The sequence below is a fragment of the Neolamprologus multifasciatus genome, chromosome 20 (genome assembly GCF_963576455.1).
Source record: "Neolamprologus multifasciatus chromosome 20, fNeoMul1.2, whole genome shotgun sequence".
In the NCBI taxonomy this organism is placed as follows: Eukaryota; Metazoa; Chordata; class Actinopteri; order Cichliformes; family Cichlidae; genus Neolamprologus; species Neolamprologus multifasciatus.
In genome coordinates, this window is record NC_140458.1 from 24,448,554 (window position 1) to 24,468,982 (window position 20,429).

General features: G+C 39.5%; 2 protein-coding genes across 7 annotated transcripts in view; both read left to right on the forward strand.

The window, feature by feature from the left end:
* The window catches only part of trim33 (tripartite motif containing 33), a 31,413-nt gene extending 21,517 nt beyond the window's left edge, over positions 1 to 9,896 (forward strand). The window contains exons 11-21 of one of the 4 annotated variants that reach the window (XM_085145284.1): positions 795 to 851; positions 1,049 to 1,249; positions 1,849 to 1,978; positions 2,277 to 2,340; positions 3,236 to 3,389; positions 3,571 to 4,001; positions 4,342 to 4,453; positions 4,531 to 4,605; positions 5,632 to 5,784; positions 8,345 to 8,395; positions 9,131 to 9,896. In XM_085145284.1, coding sequence (XP_085001410.1) covers positions 795 to 851; positions 1,049 to 1,249; positions 1,849 to 1,978; positions 2,277 to 2,340; positions 3,236 to 3,389; positions 3,571 to 4,001; positions 4,342 to 4,453; positions 4,531 to 4,605; positions 5,632 to 5,784; positions 8,345 to 8,395; positions 9,131 to 9,352 — 1,650 coding nt within the window. In that variant the 3' untranslated portion in view covers positions 9,353 to 9,896. The remainder of the gene's footprint in view (positions 1 to 794; positions 852 to 1,048; positions 1,250 to 1,848; positions 1,979 to 2,276; positions 2,341 to 3,235; positions 3,390 to 3,570; positions 4,002 to 4,341; positions 4,454 to 4,530; positions 4,606 to 5,631; positions 5,785 to 8,344; positions 8,396 to 9,130) is intronic. The other 3 variants (XM_085145285.1, XM_085145286.1, XM_085145287.1) reach the window with 3 other exon arrangements.
* A 124-nt stretch (positions 9,897 to 10,020) lies between these two features.
* Positions 10,021 to 18,876, forward strand: slc66a1 (solute carrier family 66 member 1). Of its 3 annotated transcripts, none has more exons than XM_085145303.1 (8): positions 10,021 to 10,678; positions 11,704 to 11,918; positions 12,041 to 12,170; positions 15,604 to 15,691; positions 15,890 to 16,044; positions 16,137 to 16,229; positions 16,876 to 17,061; positions 17,822 to 18,876. In XM_085145303.1, the coding sequence occupies exons 2-8, from the start codon at positions 11,728 to 11,730 to the stop codon at positions 17,906 to 17,908; spliced, it is 930 nt and encodes a 309-aa protein (XP_085001429.1). In that variant the 5' UTR covers positions 10,021 to 10,678; positions 11,704 to 11,727; the 3' UTR covers positions 17,909 to 18,876. The 3 variants fall into 3 exon arrangements, with proteins under 3 accessions (XP_085001429.1, XP_085001427.1, XP_085001428.1); XM_085145301.1 differs by lacking the exon at positions 10,021 to 10,678 and adding an exon at positions 11,268 to 11,402; XM_085145302.1 differs by lacking the exon at positions 10,021 to 10,678 and adding an exon at positions 11,282 to 11,499.
* The last annotated feature ends 1,553 nt before the right edge of the window (positions 18,877 to 20,429 follow it).

The window sequence follows — 20,429 nt, forward strand, 5'->3', positions numbered from 1 at the left end:
TGTGATGTGAGTGAAAGATCACCTGTCCCTCTGTATTAGCTTGTTACAGACCTGTCCAGCGTGTACCCTACCTCTCTACCTGCAGCCTCCCTGCAATGAGCAATGAGCAATGAACTGCTCTTTAACAGTACATTTCCTTGAACTGAAAATAAAATTGAATATAAAATTATAAATAATAAAACTCAAAAAAGCCTGTAAATTGAAATCTATATGATGCACGCATTGCAGGGTATAACTGGGTTTTTAGAGAAGGTTGAAAAGCCACTGATAAAGGAAAGGAACACATTAGATTTTTAACAGATACACATTTAAAACCTTTTCTCGTAAATTTAACAATCTTATTCATTCAGAAAAGCAGCGAAACATTTTTTTTTGTCCTGAAATGAATGCATTAAATTGACTTTTTAGAATAATTAAGCCAGGGTTATTATATAAAGTCCATTTAAAACTGTTTGTCATTCAGGTTTTAATTTCAAATTTAGCTGTGCTATTATGGAAAAATGAATTTTTAAATTCAATTTTCTACACACAAATGAAAATTAAATTTGATAAAGTATAACATTCAAACACATTATTAATGATTCCCTGAAAAGGAAATCTGAAACTGTTGTTCCAGAGAAGGCTGCAAAGGACTTCTTCAGCTCTGCTTAACACTACCTCTCCAGTGTATCTGTACACATGAATTTGCTTGAATACCATTTACTGTACAATATAAAAATGTACATTTGCTGCCTGCATGCACGACTAGGTAAGAGAAGCTCCACTGTATCCAGCCCCTTTTTCTTTGTGTCCAGATGTCTATAGAATCTGAGATGAGCCACCAAAGGTTTCGTTTCTTACTACAATCAGGGGTTTGGCACTTTTTTCTTACTTTGTCATTAATTTGTCTTGTGCAGCATGTCTGGTCATTCAAATGCATGATGATGCAGGAATGTTGTTTGCACAACAAAGATTTCTTTTTTTCTTATTTAAACCTCAGTGAGTGACCTGCTTCCCTCCTCTCCTCCCTCCTTTTCCTCTATACTTTCCCTTCTCTTTTTCCATGTAGCATTCTAATCCAGGGCATGCAGGACCTTTTCCGGTTGCATCCCTGCATAATGCCAATCCCACGAGTCCCACCAGTGCTAGTATGGCTGGCGCCCACGCACACCGTAGCCCTGTAAACCCTGCCATGGGTCCTATTGAGCTCATTCCATCGGTCACCAATCCCGAGAACCTGCCCTGCGTACCTGAGATCCCTCCCATTCAGGTAAGCACATTTTATTGTTGTTCAGTTTTCAAAATAAAATTGATTAACAATCAACATTTCTTTACATTACATTTCATTACATTTTTTTTTTTATCAGTATAAATATTAAAATGTATAAAGTCTGTATATGTTGTTTTCTGGTTGTATAATTGTTAGAGTGAATTGTTAAATGTTGTCATTTTTATGCTTACCATCTCTACATTGCTTTAACTCTGTGATGAAAGGAATTCATTCACCCAGATTCTCGAGATTCTGGGTGGGGGCTGTAGTGTTTTATCACAGGCACATCCTATCTGGAAGATCTGTTTCTTGTGATGTTGCTTCCTGCTTTTATGACCCTTTTGGTCAGCAGGAGGTCACACACACACACACACACACACACACACACACACATGCATACAGATGTTTACACATACACACGCATAGTGCCTAGTCTTTGTAACCATTTGGGGGTTTTACATGGGCAGTGCTTTTGCTGTGATGTGTATTGTGTGAACTGTTTTCCCAATAAAAGGCAGCCAGCAGAGGCCGTCGTTGGGGTCATTTTGTGGTAGACACCTCTTCACTAACTTTTCTCTATCACTCTATTTTTTTTGTAGTTGGAGGATGCAGGTACCAACTACCTTGGAGACCTTATGTATCGTGGGATCACAGCCAGCAAGCTTCAGCTGGGTTCAGTGGACATGAACCCCTCACCCGGACTATCCACACACTCTCCTGGATCTTCAGGTATCCGCACGGGTATATCAAGACTGGGATTACTGAAAAAGCATGTCTTTTTAAAATATCATTTAATGTTTTATTTGTAACATTGTTGCAGTTTTAAATCACATACAGTCTATGGGATATTCGGGCAGCATAATAGCTTTGGATTTTTAGCCTTTGATCTAAGTGACACTGATTTTTTTCTTCTTCTTTCTTTTCTTTCCCTGCTTAAGTACTGTGTACATGTTGAAGAGCTTTAATGTGTATCCAGAGAAAGAGGTGATCATGGATGTTTTGTTCCTCGTTTCATTTATGTCTGCAGGTGTGTCTAATTCCCATACGCCAGCACGGCCTTCCAGCAACTCCAGCACAGGCAGCAGGGGCAGGTAAGACAACATAAGCCAAAATTTTATTAGCAAGGAGAAATTATTTACAAGTGTTTCCATGACCTTTAGCATAGTGTTGGATCCATAATAATGTAAAATATTTCATTTATATCATTTACATCTGTAGCTATAATATAATGATATAAGATCTACAATATGAATATATTGTGATATTATTTTAATATTGAAGGAACTGTGTGGGAAAATGCTTTTTATATGTGCAATAATCAGCTCAAGAGTAATTGGACTAATCGACACTAAACCGGTCCAGCTTAGATACAAAAAGGGGTCGTTTAGATTAAGATTGAATCCTGATGCTGTGAGGAGCTTAAGTAAAAATCTGCTGTGCATGTATTGACTATTGTTTCTGTTTTATGGCAACATCATTCACTCAGGAGAAAATGTCCTGATAAATGGGAGTGATAAATTGCTTTGTAAAGAAAATGACTGAACAGAACAGTCAATGCTTGATGAGTTGTTGTTTGTACAAAGATGTGAAGTAGAATTGTGGATTTCGGTTGATGCAATAAAAAAGCTACCTCTGTAAAAATGATGGAGAAAGAAAACTGTGGAGGAAAAATAGCAACTACTCTTTGTACCATCTCATCTTTCAAGCTAAGCGGTGTTTCTGTTATAGCTTGGGCAATCAGTGGAAATGCTCGCACACTGATGATTTTAGTGCGGATGGAGGCAACAGGATGAATGCACAGCATGAGTGTACAGGAGTCTGCTGTGTGCTGAGATTCAGACAAATGTATTAAAACTAATTGAAGTTCTTCAAGTTTTCTAATTGAAGAAAACTAATTCCAGTTATGCAGGTTTATTCATAATAAGTCAATTATATATCATAAATGAGGAAGCATGATAAAATTTGGTTTGTTTTTATCTGTTTCAGCTGTAGTTCTGCAGGAAGGGGAGGGCCAGGAGGTGGAGCAGCAGTGGAGCAGGTGACGGTGAAGCAGGAGCCTGGTACAGATGACAGCTATAGCTGTCCAGCTTCTTCTCTGAAGACAGAGCGGGGCAAAGATGCTGGAAGGAGTGCCTGCATGGTATGATATATACAGCTGTAATGTGATAATATCATATTGCAGTACAGCACTGCAAATTCAACAGAAAGCGATATGATAACACTGTTGACAAAGCTGTATTTAGTTAGAGTAGTGTCTTTATTTTGTCAAACATTGTCGTATTGCGTTAAAACACTGCTTTGTGTGTGCTTTTCCCCTGAAGATGAGCAGTCCAGAGAACAGCCCCCATCCTGTAGTGGGAGCTGTATCTGCAGGCCAAGACGCTCTCAAGGCTCTAGGCGAGCGCATCAAAACGGAACCTCAGTCTGAGACACCTTGTTCTGGACTCGATAACTCCAGTACAGCCACGTCATCTTCTTCCACAACCACAATGACCTCCACTACCTCGTCATCCACAGAGAGCAGCAGCACCACGACAGTCGCTCCACTCACTAATGGAAACTCAAATAAGGGGGGAGAAACCAAAAGGAGTGAGGCTTCTACTGGAACCGGGAATGTTGAAGGGAAAGAGGATGACCCAAATGAAGACTGGTGTGCTGTTTGTATCAATGGCGGTGATCTGCTGTGCTGTGACCGGTGCCCCAAAGTGTTTCACATGAAATGCCATGTACCCACCATAAAAATATTTCCAAAGTAAGTGATTACAATGGAGTTTGCTTTTATTTTATTGATTGGACGTCCCCTAAAAAAAGATTACAGATCTCCCAAATGCTTTAGATTAAAATCCTATTTTTACTAGGTCACTCTGTGAAACATAGATGCAATAAATCTTCAAAAGCACAATAAACTAAAAAGTAGTTGGGTGGACTTCAGAAAGTCACAGATGCAACAGAAAAAAAAAAAAGACATTAGTAATATAATACCCAAATAATAGTCACAGGCTGTGATACCAGCAGACAAGTTGATCTCTTTAAACCCCCAAACACACTTCCATACGATTCTGAATGTGCTGTGTGTTATTTGTGTGTCACAGGGGCGACTTTCTCTGCACGTTTTGTCGGAGTATAACCAACCCTGAAATAGAGTACTGTGATGATAGCAGGAAGGGCAAAGGAGAGCAGGGCCTGAGTGCTGAGGACCAAAGGGTCAGTAAAACAACCACAGTAATCCACATTGACGTGACTGATACAAGGCAACTCATTCTCTCTTCTTATGTCCTCAGAAATGCGAACGCCTCCTGCTGTACATCTTCTGTCATGAGCTCAGCGTGGGCTTTAGGGAACCTGTTCCTAGCTCTGTAAGTAGCACTGTGTCAGCTGTGCTGCACCACCATTGTTGCTGTGAAGATTCTACTTCCTTGTGTTGTTAGCAAAATTTAATTGTTCCTCATTTCGTGTGTTGTTTGACATTAACTCCTGTATTTTCTGTTTTTCTTCCTAAATTAATAAATGTCCGATTACTGTAGAACTAACAGTAGCTTGTGGTCTCAGTGGATACACTTACCCCACTTTTTTGCTTAAAAATTTTTTTTTCTTTAAATTTTTTTCTGATGTATTGAAAAATTTCTGTTCTTGTCAGGCTCTTATTACCACATATAGAACCACCTTTTATATTTTTAACTGCTTCTTCGGGAGGGATCTTCCTGTGTTCTGGTGGTTTGCAGCACATGCCAATGTGACCACAGCATTTATATGTCCCAGCCACCTGCCTTTTATACGTCTTCCTCTTTGCTTTCGCCTCACATTTCTTACCTGTCCTTACTGTCAAGCTGCAAATACAGGCAGAAATGCTGAAAGAAAAAGTTTAACATTTTAAAAGTGAAATGGTATTTTGATTTTCATGGCCAGAGGCCATCTAAAAACTGAGGTTGTTCTCTCATTGCTCTTTCTTGTCCTTAGAATTTTAGAAATGTAGAAGTTACGACACTAGGTTCAAAGGGTAGGATCTCCTGCGACAGATATCAAAATCCACACAAGTTTATGTAAAGTAACGTACTTGTACCGTATTATTTCACATGTTCTTTGGCATGTATTCTGTATAAGTTACTCAAACATGCTGTGTTAATAATGGGTTTCATTTTGCTGTATGCCCATTTATATTGGACTGCACTATAGCATGGCTGCAATTTACTGCTACCACAGTTGTGGGTTATGACAGTGTTTAAATGCATCTTTGTTTCTAAACGTCTGATCTGCTGTTGGGGATTGGGGAAATCTCTAAATTCTAAAATCTTTACAATCTAAAAACGTTTACGTCTCACCAAAAGAAAAATATTTGGAGTCATGTGAAATAATTTGAGATGTTATCTGACCTGCTTTTTTAGGTACCCAACTATTACAAGATAATCAAGCAGCCCATGGACCTAAAGAAGGTGAAGAAGAAGCTGCAGCTGCGGAATTCCCAGTACTACCAGTCTGTCCAGGAGTTTGTGTCCAATATGCGCCTGGTCTTCAAAAACTGTGCGAAATACAACGAGGTGAGCAGCATGAGTCTTGAGACTGCTTCGGGGAATGGCATCTGCTTGTGTGTGTGTGCATGCAGACGTGGGTTAGACTGATATGGTTTGATATTTGAATTGCCTGCCGATTCAAAAAATTGAATTATTTGACCATTTTCATGGTCAAACAATAAAAGGCAAACCGTCATATTTGTCTAACCTGATTATGAACACTGCCTGGTATTTCGAGGGGAAATTGGGTGTTTAGGTAGTGTGTGTTCAGTTTCGTACACTAACACTGGCTGTTGAAGGATGGAGTGAGTGTCACTGTGCTCTTTTTACACTGGCTGCAAGAACACCGTGTGACTCTGTTAACACCGTCTGCGTTAGAATGAAACCCCACATTTTTGCTTTTTAATGGATGGCTGTGATTACCTGTTTATTTTTAATACAGTTCACATAATGTTCATCTACATTCTCCTTAAGAGAAATAATGCATTGTTACACATGGATGTCTTTATTTTTGTTGTTTCGTGGCACTGAAATGCTGGTGGTTTATCAGGAAGTCTGGACTCGGCCTACAGTTCTGGCTAATAGTGACTGTGAACACTGAGCCTTGTAGCATGACTTCACTATATAGATGCAGTGTATTATAATGTGACTGAAATTAACAGCAAGTATGGTTCTCATCTGTGAAGGATGTTGGTCAAAACATCATGTGATTAGCTGGAATGTAATATTATGACAGGAAATAAATTTCAGCTGGACCTCATCACTCTAATGTAATAAGAGGACTCAAGTGAAAGTAATTAGTGAGCTGTTAATTAGTGAGTAATGACTGATGTGACAGTCTTGGCAGTAATAAGGGGAACAAATGTCGAATCCTAGATTTTCTGGATAGATTTAATCCCTTTATTAATTAAAACCTGAGAAATCATTCTTACTCCAATAAATTGGATTCCTTTAATAAGAATCAAGAGCCGAGGTTATCACAGAATACAGAACAGCCAACGCAGAAAATGCTCACAGAGCCTGGTGAAAATACTCTTCCTATAAGTCTGGAGTAGAGGTTTTCAAATGCCCTACGAGGTTATGATGGAGAACTTTGGAGAGTGGCAGTACTAAAGTGTAAACTAGCAGCATCTTGGGTACCACCTGGGTCGCTGAAGCGATATCCTCGAGCCTTTATTTGAAGCCTTGGATTATGCTATTAGGGTTTTGGAAATACTTTCTGGTTTTCAGTGAGAGTTGCCAAATATCAGTGAGTCATTCCAGTGATTATGATAGTCTCAAAATATAAAGTTAGGTAATTCATTTATAGTTATGTTTATAGTTATTGGCATTTTTTTTCGTCTTCATTTGGATAGAAGTGAGTATAGCTGGGAAACGGGGAGAGTCAGGAAAGAGGAAAATGGTAAAGGTGTGACCAGCTGGGAATTCACTGCTGCTTGATGGCATATGTGCCCATGTTAAATGCTGTGGTCGCTTCCAAAGATACATTTATTACAAACCAGTGGTTGAGACATCAGAGATGCGCTTCAGTTAGAGAAAGAACACCAGTTTAAAAAATGTATGGGATGCTGTGTAACAAAAAAAACAAAACAAAAAAAACCCCAAATGCATTTATTTGTAAATCGCATAAACCCATGTTTCATTCACAATGGAACATAGAAAACATAAAATGTTTAAACTGAGACTTATTTTCTCATTTTCAATTTGGTGTCAGCAACAGGTCTCAAAACAGCTTGGATGGGGCCAATAAAGGTCTGGAAGAGAAAGTGGTACTAAAAATGGTGATGACATTGAAATTGACACATGGAAATCATATGAACGTGATCCAGAAACTCTGTTGTCTCCTCAGGGCCAACACCCATTTAAAATGGACTGAGACAAAGTGGAAATGAAAATGACAATGAAATTCGAGAACTGTTGAGCAGGCTACAGTCCTCCATGAGATAAGAATGGGACTGCTTATTCCTCTCCCATTCCTCTCCCCAACATCCAGCAGCAGCTCTCCTCAGTTCCCATATGTTTGCAGATTATTGTTGAAACACGAGGGGATGCTAGATAGTGGTAAACATGGTCCTGTCCCAACTTTCTTTCTTTCCTTTTATTTATTTTTTTTTAAAGATGTGTTGCTACCATCAAATTCAAATTGAGCTAAAATATTGTTTTGTGGAACAGTAAAATGCGTCAGTTTGAACATTTGATGTTTTCTGTGTTTCACTGTGTGTGTTTATGAGATTTACAAATAACTCTCATTGCATTCTGTACGATTTACATTTTAATGTAAACTTACATTGAAATTGGGGCTTTAAAACAAGAAATGTGACTGTTGTTGATACAGGAAAAAATATGCCAGAGAGCTAAACTTGTATTTACTAAAGTTATCACTAGCTGCGTGTGGCTTCCTGTATCCTGTGCGATCTTTACCTGCTGTTAATTTCTGCAGTAATGGGGATATGCACCTTTGTATTCGAGCACAGAAGGCCCGAACAGATTTCTGATCTGTTATTATTTTACCTGCCTATGCTGTGAACTCTTTTCTTTCCCCCTGCTGCTTCACTGTCTTTGTTGTAATGTTATTGCCCCTTTTTAGATGTCTCGAATAATCCAGGTTTATGATGAGGAGAAACAGATTAATACACAGGTAAGCCGTTTCAAATGGAGTGCAGATCTCCTGCCCCCTCCCACTGAGGCTCCAAGAAAAGTTGTACCCCTTTATTAAAGAGAAGAGAATTTCCTTAGATGATGTATGAAGATTAAAGTGTCATTTTGACTGCGCACTGTTAGGAAAAGTATGTCAGATGAGAGGGTGTTTGGAGAATCAAAATAAATCTGTTTAAAAGTGTTTCTGTTTGATTGTGTTGATGGCTTCAAGTCTGTTTATTTTTATCGTGTAAGCCATAGAGCATCCAGTGCCTATCTACTACTTTTTAATTGTTTGTTTGTTTGTTTGTTTGTTTGTTTGTTTGGAAAGGGTGGAGGTTGTTACATTTCGGCTTTTTTGTTTCTATTTGACATGCACGTGTGTGCTTTGTGCATATAGTGAGCATCTGAGGATTTCAACAACCTTTAAATATTCAGATACTATATTTGACCCTACTGGCTGATTAGATCACTAAAATTTGCAACTTCCATTTATTGTGGAAATACTTCAGGGAGCCACAGTGGGACAGGGAGGCAGGAAATCCCTGCTCTGTACATCAAGGTTGAGCCGGGGTTACCCCGCCATCAGGAGTCTTAACCAGATCTAATTTGTCTCCTCATTCTCCTCTTCCTCTTCCCGCTTCAACCTATTCATTCTTTCTGCCCAATGGCATTCTCACGCAATCTTCCTTCATGTCACTCCTTTTCCCACCTCCTCCTCTTCCTCCTCTGACAGGTGGGATCAGAGATGGCGATATCCGGCAAGGCAGTGAGCCTGTACTTTGAGGAGAAGTTGCAGGAGATCTTCCCAGGCCAAAGCTTTCCTGAAACAGCTGAACCCGAATCTCCACAAGAAAAAGAAAAGGAGGACGACAATACAGACGACTCCGAGGACGACTTCATACAGCCCCGACGCAAACGGTTGAAAACGGATGAGAAAGTGGTCCACATCAAGTGAGACCCTCATCACGAAGGAAATGAGAGAAGTGAAAAACTGCCTTCCTCATATCCCACACTTTTCTTTGGAGAAAGGAAACAAAAAACAGATGAGAGATTCTGTAAAAGAAGCTTGGTTTATTTCATCCTTGGCTTTTGAAAGAATTACTCTCAACTACACTAGACATCTGCTTTTCTGAGAACTCTTTACGGACTGAAAGATGGAAGAGCTGCATTCCCTTATTATTTCATGGACATTCAGATTCGCTTGGAAAGATTTTGAAGTAGAACTTGTTTTGCAGTAGTTAGGAAAAGGTTGTTTCTTTTCTATCATCCGTTTTTCATATGTAGATTTGTTGTGACAATTGCTTTATAAAAACAAAGAAATCCCCTGTTCTGTTTAATGTATTAAATATATACTTTGACAAGAAGCCTACCAAGTATTTGTATGACTTTGTGGAAACGTTGTGTAAATAAGAGAATCTAGCCCACCGAAGGTGTTCCTGCCGTATTAATGTTTGGGTGCGTCATCAATAAAACCTGTTCTTGAAATATAACAAAGAGAATGTGTTGTGTGGAATAGGTTTGAGGTTATCAGAGTTTGCTGTATTGTCATTATGATGACGGATAATTCTAGTTTAGACCTGTTACGGGTTGGATTTCAGGATATTCCTTTGTCCAGAATGGTGCCGCTCACAGCAGTCACGGCTACATTTCTTTATAGAAAGCCTCCAGTCCAGTTATACACCTGTCACAAGGAAAGCACAAAAAGCCTGACGTTTACCGGCATCAATAGCGACTATACAGACAATATCTGATACATTTGTAACATTAGCTGTCAAGAATTTACTCTGGCACATCATCAGGCTTACTAAAGCTGCAGGCTCATTAACTAAGGAGTGAGTAACTATTCTATTAACCTACAACCTTCATCATTCCAGGTCTACATTAAAGTATCTGAAAGGCATTAAACAGATTTCAGTCAGTAAAAAGGAATCATTTCCTCTTAGATTCCTTTGAGCTGATGCACTGTTTCTTTAGAGGAAGTCCGACACCGACCTCAGCGTTTCTTCGCGTTGTAATGACTCTGACACATAAAACTTGAGCGTCTGCTTACGGCGTAAACTGGTCTCCGAGGACCACGTGACATCGGAAACTTAGGAAGCCTGTTAATAAAAGCCACGCGAGCTGACAACAGAGACTTTAGATGCTGAGTCGCCAATCTGACAGTCAGCTGACGCTATCGTGGAGTGTTTTAAAAAAAAAAAAAAAAAAAAAAAAAAGGAAATGAGTCCTCTCTCTGCTTTCCCGTTCAACATCTGACGTTGGAGTTCATCGTGCTTTTCAGGTAGGATTTAGTTGCGGAATATGCAAATGATCAGAAATATTTTTATTATAATATTAGGTTATTTTGCCACCTCTAATAAAATTGCCTTAGTTGTCCTGTCGAAGTTTAAAGTTCACCGGAACATTTGTCCTTTTATTTAATTTTCTAACATACAGCAGGATTAACTTGTATTGATGTAATTATCGTGTGTATGCTGCTTACTGAAATGCAGTAAATTTATTGGTGACGTGGTCTACTACAAAGGCTAGAATAACTAATGGAGGCAAATGAACCACTTTAACAGGACTTGGCAATATGTGATGAGAGTATGTGAAATGTGTGAGCCTCACTTCTGCAGGTATGTGACAATAACGGGAAAACCTACTGTAAGCATGTCCCTCCGTCTAAATACACTTTTCACAATTAAATTGTGTGAATCAGAAAATTATTTATTTATTATATAATAATTTGCCGACATTATAAATAACCAAAATACAGATAAATTATATTGGTTTAAAATCAATGCGTTAACGCGTCTGGGTCAAACTGAATTTGTTTTTTAAAGGACCAGCTCATTAAATTTGCACCGCAGGTCATGTGACGAGTATGTAATCACGTGACTCGTGACTCACGGCTCTGAGGCTCCACCAATCAGCTCACATTGAACCTGTTTGTTTCTTGCTTGCTTCGTTTTTACCTGCCATTTCTGACTTGCTCTTCTGAGGACTCCGCCGACACCTCACAGGCAAGATAAATTTAGCACTTTGTTTACTATGAGTGGGGTCGTTTGGTGATGTTATCCACGTAAAAGCCACGCGCGTGATCCAGTAAACGGTTATCAGGTAGCTGCCGCTTAGCAGCTTAAGCTAACAGACTGTTTCTTGTTATCTGTTTTTGTCTGAAAATAGTTTTAGGGCGATGCTAGCTGAATGTGAAAGTGAAGCGGCTGTTTTCATTTTTGTTTCGAACGGCATGTAGTTTGAGGTCCGTATGTGATGTTGTCGGTGGTGTCCTCTGCGCTTGTGCTGAAGGTGTTGTTTTTACAGAGGCATCGGTCAGCTTGAAGAACAATGTCCACAGACGGAGTCCTCACACGCACCACCCTTGGATGGACAACTTCAGAAAACTTCACTTCTCTGTGTCCTAATGGGTCCGAATGGGTTTGGCAGGGCCTTGGGGAATGTGCCCAAGATGCCAGAGATATGGCCAGCGTCTACCTGGGCCTCCTGTCCATCCTCTGCTTCCTGGTGTCTTCATTTCCGTAAGTGTCTGTGACTCTCAGAGCAAACCCTAACTGAACTAAGTGACCTGTATATTTCCATCTCATCTCTCTCTGATTAATTATATCAGTAATACTGATTGTAATACTGCCTCTGATTACAGGCAGTATTACAACTCGTGGAAAAGTGGGAATATGGACCAAGCGCTCTCCATTTGGTTTTTGCTGTTGTGGTTGGGAGGTGACTCTTGTAATCTGATTGGCTCATTTTTGGCAGATCAGCTTCCGCTTCAGGTAAGTTGTAGGGATGTGATCCTTAAGTGGAGTTTAATGTAGAAAATATCACAAGCAGTGGCGGATGCTCAGTGGTGTTTGTAAAACAGCAGAAATTATGTGTCATTGTTAACATTTCCTTTATTTAATGCACCCCCCCCCCCCCCAAAAAAAAAACCCTTTTGTGTGGTTTGCAGTTTAATGCCAAAAATGTGTCATTGACAGAGAGATTTCGCAAGTCTTTCCTCCCCACTGCTGTCAGACTCCACAACAAAGACTCCAACTGATCAAACACACACATCCACACATGTGCAATAACACTAAGTGCGATACTCTTTATCTGACAAAGTTGTAGACTTGTAGTCAAGACCGCCTAATCCGAGACCAAGACAAGACCAAGACCAGAGGGTATCGAGACCAAGACAAGACCAAGACCAGAGGGTATCGAGACCAAGACAAGACCAAGACCAAGACCGAGACGAGACCAAGACCGAGACAAAAAAAGTCTTTAAACTGCAGCCAGATGCTGCTTCGTTTACGGGTCTCGGGCATATTTATGTGTTTTTGCTTTCGCACAGCCCTCCTCACCGCTGTCTACTGTCTCACTCACTCACTGAAAGGACTGACGCATGCTCCACTTGACTGTTGCGTCTCTCACCCTCTCTGTTTTTCACATAATGATATTATCCTATATCCTCGCATGTGATTGGCCACAATATGGAGGGATTGGAGCGTAGCTGAGCCACTGTGTGAGAGCTGAGCAGCCAAAGGAAATTAAGTGGGGGTAGAAATGACTGAAAGATTATTAGGCTCTGTTTTGAGCTTTGTTCAAAAAAGAATGACTTCATATGTGTGTGTATATATATATATATATATATATATATATATATATATATATATATATATATATATATATATATATATATATATATATATATATATATATATAGTTTTTTAATTAAGCAGCAAGGCAGAACAAAGTCGGGCCTGTATCAAGACACAGGGACTAAACCCCAATTCAACCAGACCCAGAACTGATCCAGAATTAAAACAGGACTACAACAGTAACCAAGACAGAACCAGAATCAGAACTAGATGATAGCAGCACTAAAAATCATCTTAGACCTGCACTACACTTATTTTTTAATTCTACCAAAGTACACTATTTAGATTCTGAAAAGTTTATATAATTATTCAGCCTTGTTGAGCAAACAAGCCTGCATAACTTAATAAATATAGAATTTTAAAAGTAACAAACGCTATCTAAAAAGATACAATAGGTACGAGATACATGTTCTGATGAGTTTTTGGCAAACAACCATTTGACTAACTTGTGTGTCTCACCTGCTCTTGTTCCATCTCTGTTCTGTCGTCATTTTCGTCGTCTCTCTCCCTCTCTGTTCCTCTCTCTCCCTCTTTGTGCTGACAATCAAGCCAAACACAAATATACAGTGGAAGCCAGATATTTACATACTCTTCAGATAAAAACACAAACACTTTTTAATTGTAACATCAAATCAGACTAAATGTTTATTTTTTTAGATTGATAAATATAAAAAACATATTTGTTAACTTTAAGAGTAAAGAGAGAAACTGTCTGTATTTCTTAATTGTAAATGGCACCAAATTGTATTCAAAATTGAGCCACACTTATGGAGCTCCACAATTCTTTTCCAGAATTCTTTTCCAGGTGTTTTGGTTGACATCTCTTGATTTTTCAAAGAAACTTTCCCATTTCAAAGAAACAGGCTCTGTGTTTTGCCTTATATGCATCCACAGCTGTGCCACCAATTTACCCACATGGACTCTACTAACCAATCAGAAGCTTCTTAAGCTCAGAATGGAATCATCTGGAGTTTTCTTAATTAATCTTAATTAACAATAAACTTAGTGTATATGTACTCCTACATTTGATGAAAGTGATTAAAATAGACAGCTCCCTCTTTTTATTCTGACATTTAACTAATTCAAAAGACATTGCAACATTTATTTATCTAAAACAAAAGTTTACTCTAAATTGATGTTTAACAGTAAAAAAAAGGTTTTATGTTTTCTCCCTAAAGTGTATGTAAATATCTGGTTTCAACTGTGAATATACTGCTGTGTATTGAAATTCCTCTTGTTTTGCATAGATATACTGAACATACAACAACAACAACAACATACAAAGCATAATATATAAAATAACATCTACCTGAGTTTTTTCTTTGAAAGAAGCTCCTTATGTCCATTGTTGTGTTCATCAGTACACAACTGAAACCGATTTAGAGAGTTTGTTTAGCCGTGGAGGGTAACAACTGAAAATATGAGATGTAAGCTAAGACTCTCTAAAAAAAATCAGCATTGTCGTTCGGCTTTTTATTTATCCATTTGTTGATTCACTCGAAGAGTAAGTAACGCAACCAAGTGATCAGTTTGATATCAATCTTTTGTGATACACCGTCATATTTACATTATTAGTTCAGTACGAATGATTTCCGTTGGTACCTGGTCAAACTTAAGCTCTCCTCTGCAGCAAACTCGCAGGCAGCAGCTTCTCCCCCCTCGCTCACATGGGTGCTGTGCTCAGTCGCCTAGTGCCAAAGCTCGGATCATACCAAAATCAGGGGGAATTTAGGACGGTGCGCTCTGTGCTTCGTGTGTTGTTTTTGTTTTATACAGTTGTCAGTCAGGCATCTAACAAACAAATTACACTCCAAAAAACCCCATGCTTCAGAAAAAATGACCCGGGCTTAAGCCCAGTAAGACACCCCCCGCTCCGCTGATGGTTGACTCCAAATCTCCCGAACACTATGTCGATTTGAGAGCGCAAGACCGAGACAGCGAGACCAAGACCGAGACCAAGACAAAAGTCCGTCGAGACCAAGACCGAGACCAAGACAAAAGTCCGTCGAGACCAAGACCGAGACCAAGACTACGTAAAAGTGGTCTCGAGACCAGTCTCGAGACCAAGACCGGTCTCGAGACATCCAACTCTACAAAGTTGTATTTTTACTCAGTTGCATTAAGCATTTGTATTATATTTTTATCCTATTGTATATTTTTTTCTACTTATTCTACTGTATATAGTATTTTATTCTGTACAGTTGTGTACAGTATTTTATTCTTATTGTATTCTAATTTTTGCTATATAACTTTTGCACTGTCCACTTCCTGCTGTGACAAAACAAATTTCCCACATGTGGGACTAATAAAGGTTATCTTATCTTATCTTTTCAAGTTTATATCAGCTAACTATTTCTTGATCAGTAAAATTTGTGTCATGTTGTTTTAGTTTCACAATGGACTGCATAGAAATACTGATCCATACAACATTTGTAGACTGCTTTTTGGTTGTTGTTGTTGTTTTGTTTCTTTAAAGCAAATTCCATGACAGCAGCTAAATCTGTGTTAAGAAAGTCGTTTTTTTCCATTGATCTCTGTGTCGTTTTGTTTCTCTCATCTTTTCATTCAGCAATACACAGCTATTTATTACGTTGCAGCTGACTTGATCATGCTGGGTATGTACACGTACTACAAGCTGAAGAACAAAGCTTCTCAAGGTGAGCTTTTTTTGGTGGTGGGGGGGGGGGGGGGGGTTGCCGGCAGTTTTCAATAGAAGAACCTATACCTCTCCTAGAATGTTGTAGCCTCTTTAGACCTGTGTGCTTAATCTGTGTACCCTGTATTTATCTGATGAGCTGTGATGAGGTGTCGTCTGGTCAATTGATTGAGTAACTTACATGTTGTCCTTTCACCAGGCAGGACGCGTTTGCTCATGGTTGGCGTATCCTGCTTCTTATGCTTTGCCACAAGCTTCACCCAACTCCCAGATGTAGGTCCCCACAAGGAAATCATTTCTTCTGGGTTCAGAAGTCGCTCCTTGCTCTCAACCTCTAGCGCTAGCTCTATCACAGTGAGTCCTGTTTATTTGCTAAACTGATTTGAAGACAGCTTTCTTTTTTTGTATGTGTGTGTAAAGTAGCATCTCCCCCTCTGTTTCTTCAGCCTTTTACCACTAAAGAGATTATTGGTTTCTGCATTGGGTCAGTGTCATCAGTCCTCTACCTCTGTTCCAGAGGTCCACAGATATACACTAATGTGAGTATGACAAAGTACGGTCTGAGTATAAATGTGTAAAGGATTCAGCCCGACATCCTGCAAAGTGTAGGCAGTAGTCAGTAATCCAATGTTATAAAGACAGAAAAATTACCTTAATTTGTCTCAAGGTTATTTAAGTCCTAGTGGCAAGCAAGAGTAGTATTTCCATGACCACATACTGCTCCAAGTTTTAAATTATCTTTTAAATAAAGAATATTATCCAGTTAAGTTCAATATGTAAGCTAAAGCATGCTCGCAAATGTTCACTAAAGTGAAAGAAGAAATTTGCTGTACCTGAACAAGAGAAAATGCAAGTGAAACGGCCCGTTTCCCTTGCTAAAAACGAAACTAAAAAGTGCTATACTACTACTGCTTAGTCTCTTACCTGATGTCAGCCTGATTCAGTTGCATTTTAGTTGGTAAACCCACATAGTTTTGCTCACCCACTTAAACTGAGACTGTAACTTGCATGTTTTGGTAGATGGCTCAAAAACTAAAAAGAAAATCTATAAGTGTTTCGACTTTATCCATCTAACCGTGTACTTATTGGCTGTTGAAATGTCATCCATTCCTTTGTAAATAAAAATGAATAAATAAACAACATTTTCCTCACTTCCTTTTTCTGTTGTCTCGTTTTCCCCCACAGTTCAAGAGGAAGTCGACACAGGGAGTTTCTTACTTCCTGTTCGCGCTGGTCATCCTGGGAAACACTACATATGGCCTAAGCGTCCTTTTGAAGAACCCTGACCTGGGCCAGGGTGAGAGCAGCTACATGATCCACCACGTGCCCTGGCTCATCGGCAGCCTCGGCACCCTCAGTTTAGACCTCATTGTATCCTTTTAAGAGAAGCGAAAACATGGACGGGGAGGCTGGGCCTCAGGCTTCTGCTGCATGTATGTGGCACATTTTTATGAAATCCTGACCGGAAGGGCAGCAATCCCTAATCTCTTTAGTGGGGATTAGTTGATTGTGTATTGAACACAATATGGCATATTAATAGTTGCAAGGAAACAGGTTCATGGTTAGGAAAGAAACAAGTCAGTTAAAGCTGCCTCAGTGAAGCCTGTAGGCTACTTCTTTCTTTGCACTGTGTTGAAATGAAGCCACAAGCCGTTTTGTTTTTAGTTAACAGTGACAGTGCAGAAGGGAGCAGCCTGATGATGACTGACATTTAGCAAACATACACCATGATCAGTGTGGTTCCCTAATTGTGGGTAGTGCGTGTAAATATTTATCTTGGGGTACATCTCTGCTGTCACTGTCTTATGCAGTTTATTTAAAGCTAGCCCGTAATCAGCACTGGGACATGGGAAGATGCAGTGGACATGTTTTTGTGAACGCCGGTTGATCACTTCAGCCCAGTTTGGAGTCAGTGTTTGCTGAATAGTAGACTGTATTTTTTTTTTTACTATGAATTATGGTGTTTGTCTTTCATTACTTTGCGGTCAAATATTTACTGAAATGAGTAATTAAGGAAGCAGCTGGAGTCTGTACTCTTGTGACTGAAATCCTCTGGTACTGTCTGCTTTTGCATTTAAAAACAAACAAACAAAACTGAAACATTTTTATGTTCTTTAACGCTGTGATCCAGATCTCTGTCCAGTTCCTAATGTACCGTAACACTCAGCCACGGGTGGAAGTCAACCACGATGAGACAGCACCTCTTATCGGGAGCTAAACCAGAACACCCAGAGCTCATCGGTGGCGATCTACCGAATGCTCGCTGTCAGTCGGATCCTTACAATCATCTTTCTGATGCCATCAGGATCTGAACTGGAGACTTGGTGTTATAGATGTATTTATTATGCTGTCAGCCTCTTTAATGTTTACAATCAAGTTTTGTATGTGATTAGTACAGCAGCAATTGAAGTTCTTCACTTTTAGTGAGCTTTACTTTTTAGTGTTAAAGGGACGGTTAAAGGTTTCAGGTGTCAGACGTGGATGAAAATATCCCGCTGTCATCCTGAGACTGAAGTCTCCAAGCTCAGACTTGAAATTTCTAGTAAAAACATCTCAAAAAACATCTCGGCTGCATGTGAGCAAGCAAGGGACTGAAACCCATCTCCTATCAAGCAGGCTTGGTGGACCCGTAGCAAAGAAAAGAAAAGGTGATCAGCCTGTATTTGCTTTGATTACCATTATGACAGTTTTACTGTTTAACCAATTTTATTATAACGGGGGAAACATTATTCAACTTCCTGTAATTGGCTTCCCAACAACAGCAGGGACGCCTGTTTTACTCATTAATGGCCTTTTGTGAGCCTTTGTGTGCCCCGGTGCTTTCATAATGATACCGTGGAAAGAACTTCAGTCACTTTTAATTTTTAAAACGTGATAAATCTAAGAATTATAACAAGCCCAGATGTCTTTTGTCAGCAGGAGCCACTCGTTTACTAAGAAGTTAGGTGAACATGGCCCCTGAGCTCTCAATATGATGCCAACGCTCATGTGATATTATAAACTTGCTGCCTGGAGTGATAATATCACTGAGAGGTTTCTCTTTTATTCTGGTGCTTTAAGTTGCCAAACCATTTGTCACCTAGATAACCACTGCATGAAGCCCTGATCTCTGTAAATGATACCTCCTGTAACTTGAATCCGGTGTTCTCCGGGGAGGGTACACATGACTGTAGTGATGTGTCTAACTGAACAAAAAAGTCATTTGTATTTGGTCAGTTTTAATTGATGGTCGCACCAAGTGCCATGCTTATTTGTTTGTCTGGATCAGTTTTTATTGCACTGGTGATGAAGTCACATCGCTTAGCACAGATTTTTAGTACCTTCATGTTTTACATTTTCATCTTCAGTGTTTTGCACAAAAGTAACTGGTAAATGTTCACCTTGGGATAGAGTACTGTAAAGATTAAACTCATCCAGACCATATTTTCTCTGCTGCTTTCACTTTGAGTAAAGTCTCTTTTTTTTTTATTGAGTCATTTAGGATGAGAAAGGAGAAAAAAACTCTCTGGGGTTCTCCGTCTCTAACAGTTTACTTTCTTCACAACGCACATTTTTTTTTCTTTCTTTTTTTTCCACCCAGTAGAAGGCAAGGTCTGCACTTGGCTTTAATTATGACCTTTCAGCCTTTGCCTCTGCTGACCTGAACCCCCCAGTGTGACCGCGTTTGACCTGCTTCTGGGAGGCCTCGACAGCTTTGTTGTTTTTCTTCATTAGCAGATTCACACTGGCCCCTGAGTTGCACACCCACGCGTACCCACACATTTTCTCTTACTATTAAACATATATAATCCACTGAAAACACTAAGGGCCCACCCACAGAGGAAGTAAGGTCAGAACAAAAGATATCAAGGGTTCAGTAAGTGAGTGTGTGTGTGTGGTTGGGGGGGTGAATAGTGTGTGATTGTGAAACAGTGGCAGAGAGATTGTTAAACATGTTGGGGAGTTAGCAGGAAGAGTCAGTGATAGGGCGCATCCATCCATCACCAGACACAAACAAGAGGCTGTTTATAAACACGACATACTGGGAATTTCTTAATGAGATGATTCCAGTTTGTATGAGCAGGGAAGACGAGTGGGGAGGGAGCTTTGTGGCTTTTTGTTGCCAGTTTAAGTCCCGAGTGCAACCAAAAAAATGGCCACTTTTGGGAAATATTAAGCAAAGTTTGTTTTTTTTCATCAGTCACACTACAATAACTAAAACATTAGGTTTAAATTGAAATGTTGCCCCTTTTTAAAAATGCATATATTTATCCTGGTGTTCCTCGAAGAAAAAAATAAAGCTTATGAATCCTGCTTGACACTAAAGATCTTTGATCAGCAAAGGTTCTGTTTACTCTGTGTGTGCGTGTGAGGGAGAGAGAGGCTGCTGTCAACATTACAAATGGGAAAAGCTGGACAAAGTGACAGGATGGTGAAACAGTTGGCACAGCAGAAAAACTCAACTCAACCTCTAAGTATCCGCAAAAGTAACCAAACTAAACCCTAACAAAGAGCTTCCCAACTACAGCGGTGTTTTCATGTAGCAAATCTAGATTTCATACCTCATTGTTTCATTAGAGCCAATATGGATTTTGTGGGTTCGTGTAAAAGAGGAAACCTGAACAATGAAATAAGTGATCAAATGTGGATGCTGTCGTGCACTAAATTGTCTTTTGGATCTTGTAAAAATCTGGAAACAAAAGGAAAAACATTTTTTCCAAGTGTAGGGCTACGAGTTGCTGCAACAGATTATTGCTCAT